General features: G+C 42.3%; 3 protein-coding genes across 3 annotated transcripts in view; 1 reads left to right on the forward strand and 2 right to left on the reverse strand.

The window, feature by feature from the left end:
• Positions 1 to 570: 570 nt before the first annotated feature.
• Positions 571 to 4,151, reverse strand: LOC117967267 (ferritin, middle subunit-like). Its single transcript, XM_059017562.1, has 4 exons — positions 3,890 to 4,151; positions 1,948 to 2,091; positions 1,292 to 1,417; positions 571 to 908 (listed from the first exon to the last, which is right to left on the reverse strand). Exons 1-4 carry the CDS (start codon positions 3,989 to 3,991, stop codon positions 753 to 755), a joined length of 528 nt encoding a protein of 175 aa, XP_058873545.1. The 5' UTR covers positions 3,992 to 4,151; the 3' UTR covers positions 571 to 752.
• Positions 4,152 to 12,722: 8,571 nt separating this feature from the next.
• LOC117407587 (ferritin heavy chain-like) lies at positions 12,723 to 16,174 on the reverse strand. The gene is made up of 4 exons (XM_034012718.3): positions 15,632 to 16,174; positions 14,227 to 14,373; positions 13,896 to 14,021; positions 12,723 to 12,954 (listed from the first exon to the last, which is right to left on the reverse strand). The coding sequence occupies exons 1-4, from the start codon at positions 15,734 to 15,736 to the stop codon at positions 12,802 to 12,804; spliced, it is 531 nt and encodes a 176-aa protein (XP_033868609.3). The 5' UTR covers positions 15,737 to 16,174; the 3' UTR covers positions 12,723 to 12,801.
• A 2,139-nt stretch (positions 16,175 to 18,313) lies between these two features.
• The window catches only part of LOC117407595 (receptor-type tyrosine-protein phosphatase H-like), a 35,784-nt gene continuing 33,019 nt past the window's right edge, over positions 18,314 to 21,078 (forward strand). The window contains exon 1 of the mRNA XM_059017521.1: positions 18,314 to 18,436. The gene's annotated coding sequence lies outside the window, so the exon portion shown is untranslated. The remainder of the gene's footprint in view (positions 18,437 to 21,078) is intronic.

The raw sequence follows: 21,078 nt of genomic DNA on the forward strand, positions 1-21,078 counted from the left end.
CAGTACATTTCATGAAGACTCTAATGCGTTAGGATAATGTAGGACTTTTCGGTAAAACGCTCTAGGAAATTAAACACTATCTGAAAGCACGGCTCGTGCAAACAGATTTCTTTAACCCAGGCATTCTGCAGACAAACGTTTTAAAAATCTATTTCAATCTGCTTTTAAACAGTCAAAATGCAACCTGGCTTGAAATCAGATGTTTGTCCATTCCAAAAATCAAGCTTTTATTTTCCGATAGTGTTTGGGGGGGGGGGGGGGGGGGGGGGGAGACTTTAAACTACATGGAAAAACCTCCAAGCTTAACCGATAAATTAATAACTTCCCCTTTAAAATCCATTCTCTCACCTCTTATTAGCTTTATTAACAGGATCACTGACCCCTCCCTTTAAAGGAGCGCTGACCATCTTTAAAATCTATTCTCTCCCCTCTTACTAGCGTTATTAACAGGATCACTGGCACTCCTGATGGTCTGTACAATCTCTTGCCTCTCATTGGCTTCTATTATTGAGTTGAATAAGCCATCTAGGTTTACAAAAGGATTAATTAAAAAAAAAAAACACAACTCCATTAATGCTTAATAAGTTTTATTTTGGTCCACTTTGTTCTTATTTATAGACGGTCTCAGCACTTGTAAAAACAGCAGGTTCACAAGACAGATTTTGAAATGTAAAAGACCAACAACATTTGAATTATTTGGCTTGCAGCCTGTTGTCGTGGCCTGCTGTTGTGGCTGGATCCCCAGGCTGGATTTAGCTGCTGCCCTCCAAGGTGTGCTTGTCGAACAGGTACTCTGCCATGCCGTTGCTGGGAGCTCCCATCTTCTTGAGGTTGGTGATGTGGTCTCCCAGTTTCTTGATGGCTTCGACCTGCTCGTTGAGGTAATGAGTCTCCAGGAAATCACACATCTGGAATATTAAAATAAAACATGTTATAGGCTTTAAAAATCCAGTCTTCCCTCTTAATAGCTTTATTAACATTATCACTGCAATGGGATGCCATTGGTAGACCAGTGTGCCAACTAGACCCTAAATGATCTTCAATGGCAATGCAGACACAGTGGCAATGCAGTAATGGTTCTGTATTACACCGAGGGTCAATGGTAGCACAAGTATAGGGCAGCTGCAATGGGATGCCATTGGGAGAATGGGACCACAGTGTGCCAACTATACCCTCAATGATCTTCAATGGCAATGCAGACAGAGGCAACGTAGGAATGGTTATATTGCAAGGGGACAGTGCTGGCCTGCTTTCTAACTGAAGGGGGCAGTGTAGCGCAGGGTGTACGTACGTGTGGGTCGGTTTTCTCGGAGGCGATCTTGTGCAGGTCCAGCAGAGCCTGGTTCACGTTCCTCTCCAGCACCAGAGCCGACTGCAGAGCCTCCAGCCCAGAGCCCCACTCGTCCTTCTCAGGTTTCTGAAGAAAATAAGACGCAAGACAGTCAGACAAGCATCGCAACAGAGGCACTGTGGTCCGAGTCCGCGATGGAGGCTCACACAGCAGCAATGGGAATGAGACTCCCGCTGCACAGCGGTGTGATCCATTCCTGGTTTCACTGAGAGTTTAATAAGACATCTCAGGTTGCTAGCGATACACACTGGGGCTAATCAAGCTGATAGCCCAAAACTGGAATACCAAAACAAATTCACAGTCTCTTCAATTCTCTACCACCACTTTTACACAAAGCTACAAGAAACCAAGCTAAAAGACAACAGTTCTAATGAGATCATCTCCCAGAACTTCACTCAAAATCAGAACCTCAAAGCCAGAAGTCTGTCAATTAAAACAGGACTACTGGTTTTCAGTTTGATGAGGCTAGGGGGTCCCACAGCCAGCCTCACAGCTGGGGGCGGGGTCCCACAGCCAGCCTCACAGCCGGGGGCGGGGTCTGAGCTCTGACTCAGTCTTGTTCATGGCTCTGGGTTGGTCTGTGACTCGGCTCTCACCTTGATGTCCTGCAGGAAGATGCGGCCTCCTCTCTTGTTCTGGAAGGACAGGAGCTTGTCCGCGTGCTCCCGCTCCTCCTCGCTCTGCTCCTTGAACTTGGAGAAGCCCTTCAGAGCGACATCATCGCGGGAGAAATAGTGAGCCTGCGGAGAGAAAACAAGTCAGTTCACACATCCAGGGTTTCATTTCTGTACAGTTTACTCCAATAGTTCTATGCATTCAGAAATAACAGCAAGAGAAACAAATACATCAATTACAAATGCTTCAACTGGAGGTCTTGTTCAGAACTAGGATGACAGATGCTTCCTTAGTAAATTTAGTTTCTTCTGGATAATGTATTTTTTTTTTTTTTACCTTGAATATGGCATATCAACTTGGTAGCCATGGAGATTCAAGTTTATTTATCAGACACCTTTATCCAAGGCGACTTGGAGACTAGGGTGTGTGAACTATGCATCAGCTGCAGAGTCACTTACAACTACGTCTCACCCGAAAGACGGAGCACAAGGAGGTGAAGTGACTTGCTCAGGGTCACACAATGAGTCAGTGGCTGAGGTGGGATTTGAACCGGGGATCTCCTGGTTACAAGCCCTTTTCTTTAACCACTGGTCCCACACAGTCTTATGTAGTTAGGTATAGGCATTCTGCCTCAAATGCAAGTCCGAGTTACATGAGACTTGTGAAACTGGCGGGTTTACTACAATTATATTGAAACATTAATAATTATATTGCTACAAATGGCGTATATATTTCAGCTTCAAGACATCCTTGTATACAAATGCATTATATACATATTCTTAACGATATTTTCACTTTGGCGTTAAAATAGTTACGTAAATGGCAAAAGGACTCTCCTTAATTCCTACCACTGCGGGTTAAAATGACAAACGTCGCTAAAAACTTAAAACGGTGCCGTATTTAAGATTAGTGACGACATTAGAAACTTAACCAGTTTTAAAGTGTCTGTTTTCAAATACTTTCATGTCAGCCGGTCACGTCATGTGAATGTTTAATAAGGATCTAGTTTTACACCTTACCACGGACCAGTCAGTGTGGTTGTGTTTGTTCAAAGAGAGTACAATGTCCGTCCTGTTGTCGATAACACGCATTTTTCACTGCGTAGTACCCCCCCACCCCAATTCAAATTGAAAAATCGTTTCCCCCACCCTCGCAGAAAATAGAAATGCATCGAACTAACCCAGAATTGTTAAACTGCTCGATCAGTTCTAAAACGATTCGGGTCTCGCTTGCACAATATATTGTGTGTGTGAGATAGATATCTGGGGCATGGAGTAGTGGTCAGGGCTCTGGACTCTTGACCGGAGGGTCGTGGGTTCAATCCCAGGTGGGGGACACTGCTGCTGTACCCTTGAGCAAGGTACTTTACCTAGATTGCTCCAGTAAAAACCCAACTGTATAAATGGGGAATTGTATGTAAAAATAATGTGATATCTGTATAATGTGAAATAATGTATAATGTGATATCTTGTAACAATTGTAAGTCGCCCTGGATAAGGGCGTCTGCTAAGAAATAAATAATAATAATAACTCTCAATAAATACCTCCAATGTTTTGATTCAAAACACAGGCTCCCTTGAGAAAGATATGTACAAAATATCGAAACGTTAGGGCAGATGGCTCTTTGTGTAATATATATATATATATATATATATATATATATATATATATATATATATATATATATATACACACATATACATATATACATATATATATATAATACAACAAAAGCCAGTTTCGGATTTCAAACTACGTCACGCTCGTCGGTGACGTTTGCTCACGGATTTATTTGTTTTATTGTCTCCATCAACGTTGCAGAAAGTGTCTTTTAAAGCTACATGGTTCAAACGCAGTTTAACAAAGCTGAACAGACAGACAACACGACACAGCTAGACGTTTCAAATGTTATTACGAACTTACCATGGACTGGTACGTGTAGGACGCAAACAGCTCCATGTTGACCATGCGATTGACGGCTGCCTCGCAGTCACGGTGGTAGTTCTGGCGAATCTGGGACTCCATTGTAGGTGGTCGGGTTGTAGTTTAAAAGTCAAACAAGACGTGAACAAAACAAAATTCAAATTTGCTGTAGTGTCGAAGACGGGGAAGCGTAGACTTAAGGTTCCGTTCAAACACTGTTGAAGCAAGCCACCTAAAATCTCCAGCTCTCTGAAATGGCCGGTGTCTGCGCCCTGGTATTTATAGCCTGGATCGGTGGGCGTGTCCCGAGGGCGCGGCTAGCCAGTCACACGGCTGCTTGTGAGGCGCTCGGTCCAATCGCAGACGAGGGAGGAGGGAGGACTCTGAGAAGGGTGCGGGTTGGCTCTCTGGGGTTGCCCAGGCAACGGTGTTCTATCTTTGGCTCAAGTGAACTGTCAACAGGAACTGAAATGGCGGATTCAAGAAATGAATTCAACCCGCCTTCCAATTAAATACTTGTTAAAAATGCAATTTTAAAGGTTTATCTCACTCGAGTCAAAACCCAGTTTTTATTTAACATATATAATTTATATAATTATACGCACTTGTCTCGAATTAGTACAGCTTTTAACAATTTTTCTTTCTGTTAGTCAGTCACACACACACACACACACACACACATATATATATATATATATATATATATATATATATATATATATATATATATATATATATATATATATAAAGTACACATTAGTTTGACACGTTTAAGACACTTCAATTAAAATTATGTAACAATATCATAATAATAATAATGTATTGAAAACGGCTTTGTTTAGGCTGTACGGAGGGGGGGAGTCGTTTTGGTGGAAGAGCCTCGTTTTGTATGCACAACAATACACCTCAATGCTGGCTGTTGTTTTCGGAAACATTTTCACCTTGTCATTGTTTGTGAGGGGCGCGGAAGAGACGCAATGACACCGTGACTCAGCGGACAGAAAGCCTTAAAAAAAAAAAAAAAAACGACGAAGCATGACAAAGCAAAAACGCTCCCTGACTCAAACAAGATTGTAGAGCTTTGAGCCGGTTTAATCCAGACTCTTAAATTGACCGTTTCTTTTGTGTGTGTGCTGTTTTGTTGCGTTATATATATAAAAGCTATTATTTATTTCTTAGCAGACGACCTTACCCAGGGCGACTTACAATTATTACAAGATATCACATTATTTTTACATACAATTACCCATTTATACAGTTGGGTGTTTACTGGAGCAATCTAGGTAAAGTACCTTGCTCAAGGGTACAGCAGCAGTGTCCCCCACCTGGGACTGAACCCACGACCCTCCGGTCAAGAGTCCAGAGCCCTGACCACTACTCCACCCTGCTATACATGATTAAAAAAATGTATTATTAAAATATATATTTGTTTCCATTAAAGTTGGGACGCCGCGTATGCACTAATGGCACACACAGACGAGGTGGCCTATTGTTAGACTGGGGCTGCCAGACGAGCCAGTAAAGCTTTGCTATTTTGCATTCATATATATATAGTACAAAACTGTAGCAGCAAGTTGTTTAATTTTTAATCATATTGATTGTGTTTAATAATCCATATTCCGTTTAATATTCAGTATAACTTTATACAGAAATTAGCTTTTTAAGTTAGTCCCTGTTATGTTTTGATTAACACAGCCATTTTTACAAACTCATTAAAAATACACCATTTTTTAAATGGCCAGTGCGTTATTATATACTTATTTTAACGGCTTCAGAGTCGCTACAGCTTCAATGGATTGAAAAGAAAAGTCCTGGTTTTTCTAGAGCAACTTTAAGGTATTTGTTTTGTGTTTTTAAACTATAAAAACTAGACATTAAAAACATGTTAGAATGGATCAGTGTTTTTTTTATGGAGGGTGTTTAGTATATTGAGGTAATACTAGATTTAGTACTGTTTTTTTTATTTTATTTGGGCAGTACAGTATGTTTCAAATTCGAGTGAAATGTCATAGCGGAGCTTAACGTTTTTGACGGGTTATAATTCCAAAACAAAGCATTAAAACATTCCTAAAAAAAACTACACTCAAACTAAGCAGCTCAGATCTCTAAATTAAGTTTGAAAAATAAGTTATACTTTTGAGACAATTCCTTTATTGTTCACATTGCTCTTTAAAAATATAAACGTGTGTGGTTGCTGATTGTTTTCGTCACCAGTGGAGAATATACAAGTGGCATTTTCTGACCTCAAAATACAACTTGCCACAATTTAATACCTAATGTTTCCTACAGAATATGCAGGGGTGGTATTTTCTGACACTGCAGTGTGAATCATTTACTACTTTCCTTTCCTATAAAATATACAAGGGTGCAATTTCTGGCAAGGTTGCACATTTCGGCGATTATATCTGCCACAAATTACTACCGACAGCAAATTCTGGCAGGGAGGCATATTCTGGCAGTACACCGGACAACTCAGGTTAAGTTATTGTCCGTCTGTCTGTTTTACTATATGATGAACAAAATAACTGCCTTGAATTTGGATCTTCACACACTCCCTAACATCCTCTAAATGTCCTCGTTTGTGTTTCGCTATAATCAGGTAAACTGCTACAAGATGGGTTTCTTTCAAACACTGCACCTTTGAGAACTGCACAGGGAATGTTAGTGATACCTGAAAACAATGCAATGTCATCACCTCACCCTGACTCAGCACATTTCAAATGGAACTTAATATGTCAGCAAATGAAACACACACATAGTCTATCAAGTTACATCACCAGTTAGGAAGATAGCAAACAGGTTTTTAATGTCTGGTTCCTTAGCAACTGTTTCCAATGCATCCCACATTACCAGATATTTAAAGGTGTAATCCCTAATATTTTAAAACACATTTGCCAACCTCTTATTAGCCAGTGATAAAGCTAATAAGAGGCGAGAGAATGGATTTTAAAGATGGTCAGTGCTCCTTTAAAGGGAGGGGACAGTGATCCTGTTAATAAAGCTAATAAGAGGTGAGAGAATGGATTTTAAAGATGGTCAGCGCTCCTTTAAAGGGAGGTGCCAGTGATCCTGTTAATAAAGCTAATAAGAGGTGAGAGAATGGATTTTAAAGATGGTCAGCGCTCCTTTAAAGGGAGGGGCCAGTGATCCTGTTAATAAAGCTAATAAGAGGTGAGAGAATGGATTTTAAAGATGGTCAGCGCTCCTTTAAAGGGAGGGGTCAGTGATCCTGTTAATAAAGCTAATAAGAGGTGAGAGAATGGATTTTAAAGATGGTCAGCGCTCCTTTAAAGGGAGGGGCCAGTGATCCTTTTAATAAAGCTAATAAGAGGTGAGAGAATGGATTTTAAAGATGGTCAGTGCTCCTTTAAAGGAAGGGGCCAGTGATCCTGTTAATAAAGCTAATAAGAGGGGAGAGAATGGATTTGTAAGCATACAGATAATGCCGAAAGCAGCACATTTAAAAAGACAACTATTGATATAAACGATTGGAAAAACATTTTATTTTCATAATTTAGGTTTTATGGTTGCTTTGGCAATTTGACCTCGAGACGTTTTATCACTGTGTGGCAGGACTGGGTTTGCTGACACCGCTGAGATTCAGTATCTGTGCTTCGTCACTGTGCAGATCTGTTCTGCTCAGATTACTGAAGCTGTGATCACGAGGATGGAAATGTGCTGACAGGAAACTAGAAACTGTGAGAAAGAGGAAGTATAGACCACGAGACGTGCAGATCCTCCCGGTCAAGGACTCGGAGTTCAGGAGTCTGCAGTGCTAGCTGCCTGAGTGAATTCATAATAATATTTTGCCATTGGAGTGCCACTGTCTGTCTGTCTGTCTGCATTGCCATTGAAGACACCGTGTAACAATTTTTTTTTTTTTGGTTCCTGGGTAGTGTTATTTCCTAATTGCTTATGCCTCAAAAGTATAGAAAATGTCTATTATTCCCCACAAACTTTGCTTTTGTGACCAGGACAGTGATATTTTGAAATTTACCTATTTTCCAGAACATTTCAGATAGATTCAGTGCTGAGTAAACTTGGAGTAACTTCTAGAACTTTCTAGAACTTTCCAGTAATATAAATAGTAGTATAAATACAGGGGCCTTAAGCCCACCAGTTCAGTTTAGTTCCAGCTGCCTAAGTGGATACATATCTGCATTTTTCTGAGATGGCATCAAGGTCATAGGAGACTTCAAAATGGTAGCATTCCTGATGGGTCTCCAAGGCGGTTTTACCAAGTTTCCCTGCTATCTTTGCCTTTGGGACAGCAGGGACATTGCAGTGCCATTGTCTTTCTGTTTGCATTACCATTGAAGATCATTGAGGGTATAGTTAGCACACTGTGGTCCCAATCTACCAATGGCATCCCATTGCAGCTGCCCTATACTTGTGCTACCATTGCAGGGATGGACTACACATCATGTAAACACGTCAATTCAGCTACCTGCCATAGACATGTGTCTTTATAGAAGAGCCAGCGCCACCTAGTGGTCTGACACTTGGGATTGGCGGCAATACACTAGCTGTGCAGTAGATGGCGCTAGCTATTGCTTGTGGCGTCCCGCAGGGCTCTATTCGCGGTCCCATATTATTTTTTTTCCACTGGGCGAGAGCATTCGTAAACACAGTGTACATTTTCACTGTCATGCTGAAGACACACAACTTTGTATTTCTGTGAAAGCCGGTGACGCCAGTGCTAACTCAGCCTGACCAGTTGGATGTTTCAAGTTTTCTTGCAATTGAATGCGGATGAGACAGAAGTTTTGCTGTTAGCTTCCTTATAGATAGATTCGGGCAACCTGACCTCTAACATAATGATGCCCACATCTCCTCCGTGGTCAAATCTTCCTTCTACCTTCTTCGAAACATCTCCAAAGTCCGTCCCTACCTTTCCCTCCCGGATGCGGAGATTCTCTGTCATGCTTTCGTCTCCTCTCGATTCGACTACTGCAACTCTCTATATGGTGGTCTCCCGGCACGCGCCATAAACCAACTGCAGCTGGTTCAGAATGCCGCTGTCAGGATTCTTACCAGATGTAAAAAACGTGATCACATCACCCCTCGTCTTGCCCAACTGCACTGGCTACCTGTAAAGTTCAGGATTATTTTCAAAACTCTCCTGCTCACCTACAAGGCCCTTCATCACACAGGTCCCAAGTACCTCCTCAACTTGCTGACCCGCTATGTCCCTGCCAGCAAGCTGAGGTCCTCCGACTCTGGCCTGCTTGTTATCCCCAAGCAAACGTGCCCCACACTCGGAGAGAACGCTCGTTTAGCTTCATGGCTCCGCCTCTCTGGAGCTCTCTGGTGCGTGATGCTCCCACCGTCGCTCGCTTCAAATCAACTCTAAAGACCCACCTGTTCTCTCTTGCTTTCCATGCTCTTTAAGCCTGATATCTGCTTGTAGCTGCTGTGTTGCTGATGCTATTTCATGTATTATGCATTTCTCTGTATGGATTTTCTTCTTGTTACTGCATCTTGTAAAGCCCTTTGTGATGGTGGCCCACTATGAAAAGCGCTATATAAAATAAAGATTGATTGATTGATTGATAAAACCTGATGCGATTCACGTGGGGGTTTATCTTTGATTCAGATTTGAGTTTGAGGCTCACAGTCGAAACATTACATCCTGTGGCAGGGCAGCAGCGTGTGTGTGTGGGAATGTCAGGTTGGCAGGGATGGGGTTAAATCTGTCCCCCGCTAGCAATTGCAGGTGTGGCCCTTCCCCAGTTAGGTAACTGGTGCTAATTGGGGCGTGGCCACATGTATAAAAGGAAGGGGAGGAGTTTGAGGGGTGAGTGTTTGTGCTGCGGTTTTTGTATTGTTTGGAAACGTAGTGCTGAAGGTGAACGCCCAGCTGGTCTTTAAACCTTGTGTTTTGGGTGCCGTGTCCTGTTTGTTTTTGGGCTGGACTCACCTCCCACTGCCTTGAGTGATTGCTATACACTCAGAATGTAACCCTACCCTCATCTACAATGCAATACAATGTATTTTGCATGTAAGCAAAGAAAACAAAACATGCACAGACACACAGACTGAGTTTCACCCAATATTTGCCTTATTAAGATCCGAGTGAAACCAGGAATGGATCACGCTGCTGTGCAACGGGAGTCTGATTCCCAGCCCTGTGATTTTCTATGAGAGCGCATCAATACAGAGATCAACAGGGATGGGAATCAGACTCCTATTGCACAGCAGTGTCACCCATTCCAGGTTTTACTACCAGCTTGATCAGCCCACAGTGTGTCCAGCTAACAAGCTCAGGCATGTCTTATTATTAAACTCACAGTGAAACCAGGAGTAGATCACACTGCTGTGCAGCGGGAGTCTGATTTCCACCCCTGTATTAACCCCGATATTTCCCTGCAAAACTGAGAAATATTGTGATTTTCACAGCTTTGTTTCTCTTTAATAAACTGATCATTTCCCAGGATTTTTTTTGAATAAACTCTGATAACATCTCAAGAAAATAAGCGACCTTCCGTGCAGTTTCACAATCAACACCAAACTTAGTTCCCTATGCTTTCAGTTCTGTTATGATCATATGGTCATATGATGGGATGCTGTGGGCGTTGCCGCGGTGACCTGATAAAAAATAGCTTGCTTCTGTTTTGTCAAGGTAAATCACTCAAGCTGCTCGAAGCAATTGCAGCTGACAAAATAACTCACTGAATCTCTCCTCCATTCGCTACACAGCTCTCAAAATGTGCAGTTTGGAAAGAAGCACATAGTTAAAGCACACATTTTTATTTTAAAACCCGGGGCAGATGCGTTTGAAAATGTAAATCCATGTTTTTGGTCGAGGATGGTTGTCTTTCCAAACTGCGCGTTTGAGAGCTGTGTAGCGAGTGGAGGCCCAGGACAGGGGAGATTCAGGGAGTTATGCTGTGAGCAAAGATCACTTGTAAGGAAGAATCTAATGTGTTGGATAATGGAGAAGGACTCTGTGATTACGTTGTCAAAAGTCCAAAGTCAATATTTTATTTGTCCTGATAATGAAAAAAAAAAGCCAGTAAGACCAATACAGACTTTGAACTTTGTGGGGAAAAAAACATCTGGTTAATTAATAACTTCAGTTTTAAAGGAGCGCTGACCACCTTTAAAATCCATTCTCTCACCTCTTATTAGCTTTATTAACAGCATCACTGGCCCCTCCCTTTAAAGGAGAGCTGACCATCTTTAAAATCCATTCTCTCACCTCTTATTAGCTTTATTAACAGAATCACTGGCCCCTCCCTTTAAAGGAGCGCTGACCATCTTTAAAATCCATTCTCTCACCTCTTATTAGCTTTATTAACAGGATCACTGGCCCCTCCCTTTAAAGGAGCGCTGACCATCTTTAAAATTCATTCTCTCACCTCTTATTAGCTTTATTAACAGGATCACTGGCCCCTCCCTTTAAAGGAGCGCTGACCATCTTTAAAATCCATTCTCTCACCTCTTATTAGCTTTATTAACAGGATCACTGGCCCCTCCCTTTAAAGGAGCGCTGACCATCTTTAAAATCCATTCTCTCACCTCTTGTTAGCTTTATTAACAGGATCACTGGCCCCTCCCTTTAAAGGAGTGCTGATTATCTTTAAAATATCTTGCCTCTTGCTTATCATGAAAATGTACTGCAGTCAGCACCCTCTAGTGTTTCAATACTGCAATTAATTTTTAAAATGTATTTGTTTTAAATATCCAATTCATTTAAAAGCAGGTATACATTTTGTCTGATCTATACTACAACAGTGCAGCTAAAACTGAAGAGCAGCTCCTGAACTCACAGTCAAAGCAACACAGACTCAGCAACAAATATCACATAAATAAATATCACAGCAGAGCTCTAGAGTTAAAGAACTACAGCTCCCAGCATCCCTCGCCATGGCCGCGGGTGCAGAGGCATGCTGGGAGCTGTAGTCCTATAGCTAGGGCTGTCCCGATTCACAATACAATAACTACGGCAGCGCAGCTAGAACTGAAGAGCAGCTCCTGAACTCGCAGTCAAAGCAACGCAGACTCAGAGACACAGAAATAATAAACACAGTGTTTGAGTGACCGCGTCACTCTCTGGATTGACAGCAAACTTCACGAAAAGGTAAGGGGCTGGCATTTTGAAAATGTTCAATTCCGCTCCCACACCTCAGCAACTCCCACACAGCTCCGCTCCCCAAGCCAGTCGCCTCTTCACACCCTGGAGCTCCACAGCCGATGTAAGCTACCGCCCCCTGGAGGACAAAGGCCAGCCCTGCAGGTGTTTGAGCTTCCCTGGCCAGTAGGGGCCACTGTAGAGCAGCGATTGTCTCCTTAATCCAGCGCCAGAGGAATCTCCAGCAAAGAACCTGCGCTCCCCTGACTGTGTGACTCCCCCCTGCACACCACGTGGCCGTGCCTTTACCAGGGGAGACCCTCGGGGACCCCTGCACTCCCCTGACTGTGTGACCCCCCCTGTGCACAACGTGGCCGTGACTTTACCAGGGGAGACCCTCAGGGCACTATACACTATACTTTTCAATCACTCGATCATTCATCCTTGACCATGACACGCTTGAGTGACTGTGACTGAAGCACTTAATCACCTGATTAGTGAGACAGTTGATTAGACGCTGGATATGGAGTGATTTCAGCTGTTGAATTGCAAGCTTGAATAAAAGCAATAAAGAAAATCACAGAAAAAAAACAATATGCCACATCTGTCAAGAGAGCAGCGCCTTCGTGCGATCGGCATGTTGGAGGCTGGACTAGGGCAGCGTGCTGTGGCTCGCCGTCTTGGGTGCTCACAGCCAGCGATTTCAAACCTGGCGAGACGGTATAACCAGACACACTCTGTCAATGACAGGCCACCAACTTCTCTTTTTAAATGTATCTTTATTGAATGCGACTAAGTTTACAAGCTTTTGTGAAACAGCCTTCTTGTTTGGAAGTGTCTAGCTAAGAGTATGCTTGTCAAACAGGTACTCTCCCATCGTGCCCTGCTGCTCGCAGGAAGTGAGCTTGCGCAGGCTGGTCACATGATCTCCCAGCCTCTTGATTTCCTCCACGCTGCGAGACAGGAAGTGACCCTCGAGAAAATCACAGAGCTGGAGACACAGAAGAAAGAGGTGGCGACAAAAACTAAACAAAAATACAACTCCCAGCATGCCTCTGCACTAGGAGGAGCAGTGAAGGACGATGGGAGCTGTAGTTCTTTATACAGGCAGGTTCAGAAATAGGAATAACATGCTGAGCATTACTGAGATTATCAGGACTGTGCGGAAACAAGCAATCTGTAAGTGGAATCAGATTCAAAACTACAGCTCCCAGCATGCCTCAGCACCAGCAATAACTGAAGGACAATGGGAGGTGTAGTTCTTTACACAGGCAGGTTTATTAATAGTGGAGAGAGAGAGAGAGAGAGAGAGAGAGAGAGAGAGAGAGAGAGAGAGAGAGAGAGAGAGAGAGAGAGAGAGAGAGAGAGAGAGAGAGAGGGGGGGGCACACACAGACAGAGAGAGACAGAGACACACACAGACTCAGACACACAGAGACTCATGCACACACACACACAGAGACACACACACACAGAGACTCACACACACAGACAGAGACAGACAGACACACACACAGACTCAGACTCACTCACACACACACACAGACAGACAGACACACACAGACAGACAGACACAGACAGACAGACAGACAGACTCAGACTCACACACACAGACAGACACAGACAGACAGACACACACAGACAGACAGACACAGACAGACAGACAGACAGACACGCAGATACACAGACAGAGACTCACACACAGACAGACAGAGACTCACACACAGACAGACAGACAGAGACTCACACACAGACAGACAGAGACTCACACACAGACAGACAGAGACTCACACACAGACAGACAGAGATTCACACACAGACAGACAGAGACTCACACAGACAGACAGGCAGAGACGCACACTCACACAGACAGACACAGACAGACACTCACACAGACAGTCACAGACTCACACAGACAGACACTCAGACTCACGTGGGGGTCGTTGTTTTGTCCGGAGATCTTGTGCAGCTCCAGCACCGCCTGGTTCAGTTCCTTCTGATAATTAACAGCGAAGACCATGGCATCCAGACCCCCCTCCCACTCCCCCTTAGAGGGGCTCTGAGAGGGAGGGAGAGAGAGAGAGAGAGAGAGAGAGAGAGAGAGAGAGAGTCACAGCAACTTCACTACCAAACACACAGGATAACAAGCTCAGGTGTCTCTTATTATTAAACTCATAGCAAAACCAGGAATGGATCACACTGCTCTGAAACGGGAGTCTTATTCCCATCGCTGTTGCTCTTGCAAACCATGATTGACAGCTCACCTGGATGGTTTGCAGTAAGACCCGCCCCCCTCGCTGTAGCTGGTATCCCAGCAGCCTCTCTGCCTGCTCCTGCTCGGCGTGGGAACGCTCCAGGAAAAACCTGGCGAAGTTCGACAACGCGACGTCATCCCGGTCGAAGAAGAACGACTGAGGAGAATAATGAGAAAACCAGGGAAGCATTGTAAAGCACAGAGAGGTCTGGTAAAGCATAGGGAAGCATTGTAAAGCACAGAGAGGTCTGGTAAAGCATAGGGAAGCATTGTAAAGCACAGAGAAGTCTGGTAAAGCATAGGGAAGCATTGTAAAGCACAGAGAGGTCTGGTAAAGCATAGGGAAGCATTGTAAAGCACAGAGAGGTGTGGTAAAGCATAGAGAAGCATTGTAAAGCACAGAGAGGTGTGGTAAAGCACAGGGAAGCATTGTAAAGCACAGAGAGGTGTGGTAAAGCACAGGGAAGCATTGTAAAGCACAGAGAGGTGTGGTAAAGCATAGGGAAGCATTGTAAAGCACAGAGAGGTGTGGTAAAGCATAGGGAAGCATTGTAAAGCACAGAGAGGTCTGGTAAAGCATAGTGAAGCATTGTAAAGCACAGAGAGGTCTGGTAAAGCATAGAGAAGCATTGTAAAGCACAGAGAGGTCTGGTAAAGCATAGAGAAGCATTGTAAAGCACAGAGAGGTGTGGTAAAGCATAGGGAAGCATTGTAAAGCACAGAGAGGTGTGGTAAAGCATAGGGAAGCATTGTAAAGCACAGAGAGGTGTGGTAAAGCATAGGGAAGCATTGTAAAGCACAGAGAGGTGTGGTAAAGCATAGGGAAGCATTGTAAAGCACAGAGAGGTGTGGTAAAGCATAGGGAAGCATTGTAAAGCAACACCAAACACGATTCAGACAGTCCCCCTGAGTTTCAATAGCCATAGTTTTATATATTATACAGCAACACCAAACACGGTTCAGACAGCCCCCCTGAGTTTCAATAGCCATAGTTTTATATATTATACAGCAACACCAAACACGGTTCAGACAGCCCCCCTGAGTTTCAATAGCCATAGTTTTATATATTATACAGCAACACCAAACACGATTCAGACAGTCCCCCTGAGTTTCAATAGCCATAGTTTTATATATTATACAGCAACACCAAACACGATTCAGACAGCCCCCCTGAGTTTCAATAGCCATAGTTTTATATATTATACAGCAACACCAAACACGATTCAGACAGTCCCCCCCTGACATCAAAGCAGTTAATTTCATAGTTGAGGGGATTTATAGCTGAATGCTCTACCGCCTGTGTTGTTTTTGTGAAGTTTTATACAGCAGTTCAGTCACGTTGTATTAAAAAAATAATAAAAAAATTAAAAGTAAACTTAATATTATTATTTTTATTATTATTACTATCATCTCACCATCGAAAGGAATGTGTAAGAAGCCCGGAGTTTCGTGTTGATAAGCAGGTTTAGCCCGGCTTCGCTGTCCTGGTGAAAATTCTGCTTGACCCGGGATTTGTCCATCTTCAAACAAACACGGAACCGGACCAGCTGGCTGAAGCACCGAGTTATAAACTGTTTCTGAAGAGCCTGGCTGGCTGACTGACTGATTCTCTTTCTCTTTGTCTCTCCCGCAAATATACTCTTATATCAGGACAAAACAAGACGCGCTATCTTCCTCCAGCACGCTCAGTTTGTTTTTGTAACGAGTCGCGCTCCCCCTCCCCTCTCCTTTCACACAAAGATAAACTTCTATTGTCACGACAGTGCGACGCGCTCTTTCTTTTGCACGCTCGATTCGTTTTTTAAGTTTATTTTTTGTTGTAACTTTTCATATACACTTCCAAAATGTTCCTTTCTTTGTTCTTTCTATATTGTATTTTCTGGGTCTCTGTCACGTGGTTAGGTCGGTTCACCTTCGCCGATGCTCTGCAGGCACAGAGTTGAAAGGTCAGGGGTTACCGTTGTTATTGCTTCAGGGATGGCTGGGTAACGCGCAACAGCATTTGCAAAATATTTCAACATACGTTAGCAATTTCTTTCTTGTACAAATTATTCATTACAGTTTTTAAATCTCTTAGTATGGCAATTTCTAAAGAAATGTTGTAAACGTAACAGAATACCTTTTCTCTCTTCCTTTCTAAGTCAATCTATCTTAATTGTATAACATTTTAAAAAAAAGACAGGTGGCAATTAAATCAATGCATCGAAAGATTTTTTGGGAACATCGTTAGCCGGATATTTCATATACACTTGTAGCTATCATACTTGTATACTGGGGAGTTGGTTCATATATATATATGAACCAGCTCCCCAGTAATGTTGTGAAGCTGACACCCTGGGATCCTTCAAGAAGCTGCTTGATGAGATTCTGGGATCAATAAGCTACTAACAACCAAACGAGCAAGATGGGCTGAATGGTCTCCTCTCGTTTGTAAACTTTCTTATTCATTCATTCATTCATCCATTCTTTCTTGAAATCAGTTTGATCCGTTTCTGGTTTCACTGGAAGTTTAATAATCAGACGCACCTGAGCTTGTTAGCTAGACACACTGGGGGCTGATCAAGCTGGTAGTATAACCTGGACTGGATCACACTGCTGTGCAGCAGGAGTCTTGTTCCCTCGCCGCTCTCTCTGTGTTTGTGTTTGTGTGCGGATCTCAGTCTGTGTTACAGAAGGCGGTCCGCCACCATGAACCTGTTGCCCGGTCTTTGATATCAGCGGCACCTCCCGCGCCTGCGCTGTGTTGATAAAGCCGATCTCAGCGGGTTTGCCTTGTGGTGAATCTCATCCGCTAAAAAAAAAAAAACACAACCTCAAAACAAAACCCCCTCTTTTATAGTCCTGAAAATGTATTTTAAAATGATTTCATCCTGAACGAAACGTTTGTATTCATTCTTTTAAGCATAAATGATTAAGTACGGATTCTGTTCTCTCCCGATATCTTGATTCTCTTTCTTTCTTTCTTTCTTTCTTTCTTTCTTTCTTTCTCTCTCTCTCTCTCTCTCTCTCTCTCTCTCTCTCTCTCTCCTTATTTTCCTTTTTTTGTTTCCTTCTTCTAAGAAACATTTTAATTTAGTACTTTTATGTTTTGTTTAATTTTTGTTGTCGCTTCGGATAAAAACGTCTACTAAATTATTACATAATAATAATAATAATAATAATAATAATAATAATAATAATAATAATATTATCGCAGTTACTTAAATCATGTATTATTAGATAATGGAGATTAAAGTATACAGTTTATATAATATATATATATATATATATATATATATATATATATATATATATATATATATATATATATATATAATGTATATTTATGTATATTTATGTTCTCTGAAACCTTGTGGTCTTGCGCTCTATTTTTTTAAAAAATAAAAAATAAATATGTTAAATGAAACATGTACAATATTTTTTTTTGGGGGGGGGGAGGGAGATGTAGCACAAACGTTTTTTTGGGGAGGGAAACCCTTTTCATCTGTGTAGAAAGAAAATCTAAACATGTTATTGATGACGAAGTGAGTGCATGATGTCATGCTTACGTCGGAATAGAACATTCGTTTCAAGAGGTTCCAAAGTTCCTAGATTGAAAATAAATTTGCGTTCTCTTGGTTTCCTAGGAGCGTGTGTCTGTGCGTGTGTGTATATAAGTATATTTCACCTCAAATCTGCTGCAGAATGAATGACTTGCAGAAACTTTACCGTTCTTTGTATCTGTACGCCACAAGCCGTGCAGCCGTGGGGTTTAAAGATGGGTGGGTATGTCCCACGTAATCGTGTCACTCACAATTTAAGCTAAAAACGGTAGCATAATTAATAATAATAATTAATAATAATAATAATAATAATAATAATAATAATAATAATAATAAATAATAATGCGCCTAAATGCATGGATCTCAAAGCGCTGTACAAACACACACACACAAAAACACAGAGAACCATCTATACATAGAGCATATTAAATGACACCAATATAAAACCAAATCATGATAAAAAAAAATAACTGATAGTAGAATTGAAAAATGAACTAATTTTGACACGCACAAGAGAGGGCGTGCTTGCGCGGGACGTCGGTGCTGCACGCGTCAGGGGAATACACACACAGCTGGTGGGCTGCGTGTTTTGAATCGACCTGGAAAGCAATTCAATCTACAAGGGAAATTTGCTAAATCTGTGTGCCTTCCGTCTGCTTTTGGCTGTGCCGGTCAGGGGTGAGTCAGGGCTGATATCGACCGGGCACCAGACTGGCCGCTCGCCGGGACTGTTCGGCTGTAACTACAGACTTTTCCGCCGGGACAGCACGAACGGTTCATTTCAAAACTGTCTGTGTTGAGGGTGTTTTTTCTCTCGGTTTTCTTAGGCTTCTACCGCGATTTTTTTTTTCGTTGAAACATTGCACGGATAACAGTTTATCCAGCCGTTTTCGCAAAGGGTACGTTTTAACTTTGTCAGATAATTAGTAGTTTTCACGACATAAAATAAACACGGTAAACTAACGCCTGAAAGTGCCCCATAGTAAAAGCACAGCACAGTGTAATGAAGCATAAAGCATAGGGAAGCATTGTAAAGCACAGAGAGGTCTGGTAAAGCATAGGGAAGCATTGTAAAGCACAGAGAGGTCTGGTAAAGCATAGGGAAGCATTGTAAAGCACAGAGAGGTCTGGTAAAGCATAGGGAAGCATTGTAAAGCACAGAGAGGTCTGGTAAAGCATAGGGAAGCATTGTAAAGCACAGAGAGGTCTGGTAAAGCATAGGGAAGCATTGTAAAGCACAGAGAGGTCTGGTAAAGCACAGGGAAGCATTGTAAAGCACAGAGAGGTGTGGTAAAGCATAGGGAAGCATTGTAAAGCACAGAGAGGTCTGGTAAAGCATAGGGAAGCATTGTAAAGCACAGAGAGGTCTGGTAAAGCACAGGGAAGCATTGTAAAGCACAGAGAGGTCTGGTAAAGCATAGGGAAGCATTGTAAAACACAGAGAGGTCTGGTAAAGCATAGGGAAGCATTGTAAAGCACAGAGAGGTCTGGTAAAGCATAGGGAAGCATTGTAAAGCACAGAGAGGTGTGGTAAAGCATAGGGAAGCATTGTAAAGCACAGAGAGGTGTGGTAAAGCATAGAGAAGCATTGTAAAGCACAGAGAGGTCTGGTAAAGCATAGGGAAGCATTGTAAAGCACAGAGAGGTCTGGTAAAGCATAGAGAAGCATTGTAAAGCACAGAGAGGTCTGGTAAAGCATAGGGAAGCATTGTAAAGCACAGAGAGGTCTGGTAAAGCATAGGGAAGCATTGTAAAGCACAGAGAGGTCTGGTAAAGCATAGGGAAGCATTGTAAAGCACAGAGAGGTCTGGTAAAGCATAGGGAAGCATTGTAAAGCACAGAGAGTTCTGGTAAAGTATAGGGAAGCATTGTAAAGCACAGAGAGTTCTGGTAAAGCATAGGGAAGCATTGTAAAGCACAGAGAGGTCTGGTAAAGCATTGTAAAGCACAGAGAGGTCTGGTAAAGCACAGGGAAGCATTGTAAAGCACAGAGAGTTCTGGTAAAGCATAGGGAAGCATTGTAAAGCACAGAGAGGTCTGGTAAAGCATAGGGAAGCATTGTAAAGCACAGAGAGGTCTGGTAAAGCATTGTAAAGCACAGAGAGGTCTGGTAAAGCATAGGGAAGCATTGTAAAGCACAGAGAGGTCTGGTAAAGCATAGGGAAACATTATACTGTGATTCTTAAAATGTGTTTTTGTTTACGACTGTCGTCTGCTAAGAAATAAATAATAACATAATAATATTAAAAAACAGAGCAAACTAACCCTTATAAAACTATAATACAGGGGTTACTATTGGAGAGTTTTATATATAATACACCCCACACCAGGGCGATGCCACACCCAAATCGGAGAGACAGGCAGACAGACAGACAGACAGACAGACACGTCCTAATAAATTCGCCGTTGGTTATTCCTATAGATAATTGGTTTGGTAAACACTTCCCTCTAGAGGACAGACTGGGTCACTACAAGCAGAAAAGAGCCACATTTATATCTTAAGAAAACATGTCGATAAAAACGGAAAGACATCAACAATATGAAGAAATAGTAAAAATGACAATAAGATAATAATAATAATAATAATAATAATAATAATAATAATAATAATAATAAGAGGTGAGAGAATGGATTTTAAAGATGGTCAGCGCTCCTTTAAAGGGAGGGGCCAGTGATCCTGTTAATAAAGCTAATAAGAGGTGAGAGAATGGATTTTAAAGATGGTCAGCGCTCCTTTAAAGGGAGGGGTCAGTGATCCTGTTAATAAAGCTAATAAGAGGTGAGGGAATGGATTTTAAAGATGGTCAGCGCTCCTTTAAAGGGAGGGGCCGGTGATCATGTTAATAAAGCTAATAAGAGGTGAGAGAATGGATTTTAAAGATGGTCAGCGCTCCTTTAAAGGGAGGGGCCAGTGATCCTGTTAATAAAGCTAATAAGAGGAGAGAGAATGGATTTTAAAGATGGTCAGTGCTCCTTTAAAGGGAGGGGCCAGTGATCCTGTTAATAAAGCTAATAAGAGGTGAGAGAATAGATTTTAAAGATGGTCAGCGCTCCTTTAAAGGGAGGGGCCAGTGGTCCTGTTAATAAAGCTAATAAGAGGTGAGAGAATGGATTTTAAAGATGGTCAGCGCTCCTTTAAAGGGAGGGGCCAGTGATCCTGTTAATAAAGCTAATAAGAGGTGAGAGAATGGATTTTAAAGATGGTCAGCGCTCCTTTAAAGGGAGGGGCCAGAGATCCTGTTAATAAAGTGTGGTGCAGTGATATATGTCAGTCTGAGGCTGAGGAGAGTTCTGTTCCCATGGTAATGAAAACTTGTAGT

Source organism: Acipenser ruthenus, chromosome 57 (genome assembly GCF_902713425.1).
Source record: "Acipenser ruthenus chromosome 57, fAciRut3.2 maternal haplotype, whole genome shotgun sequence".
Lineage (NCBI taxonomy): Eukaryota > Metazoa > Chordata > Actinopteri > Acipenseriformes > Acipenseridae > Acipenser > Acipenser ruthenus.

Excerpts from the sequence above, each read along its gene's own strand:
- LOC117967267 (XM_059017562.1), bottom strand. The coding sequence starts at position 3,991 with ATGGAGTCCCAGATTCGCCAGAACTACCACCGTGACTGCGAGGCAGCC. Across the intron at positions 1,418-1,947 it reads TCTTCCTGCAGGACATCAAG|AAACCTGAGAAGGACGAGTG; the intron begins GTGAGAGCCGAG and ends TATTTTCTTCAG. Across the intron at positions 909-1,291 it reads CCGAGAAAACCGACCCACAC|ATGTGTGATTTCCTGGAGAC; the intron begins GTACGTACACCC and ends TTAATATTCCAG.
- LOC117407587 (XM_034012718.3), bottom strand. The coding sequence starts at position 15,736 with ATGGACAAATCCCGGGTCAAGCAGAATTTTCACCAGGACAGCGAAGCC. Across the intron at positions 14,022-14,226 it reads TCTTACTGCAAACCATCCAG|AGCCCCTCTAAGGGGGAGTG; the intron begins GTGAGCTGTCAA and ends CCTCCCTCTCAG. Across the intron at positions 12,955-13,895 it reads GACAAAACAACGACCCCCAC|CTCTGTGATTTTCTCGAGGG; the intron begins GTGAGTCTGAGT and ends CTGTGTCTCCAG.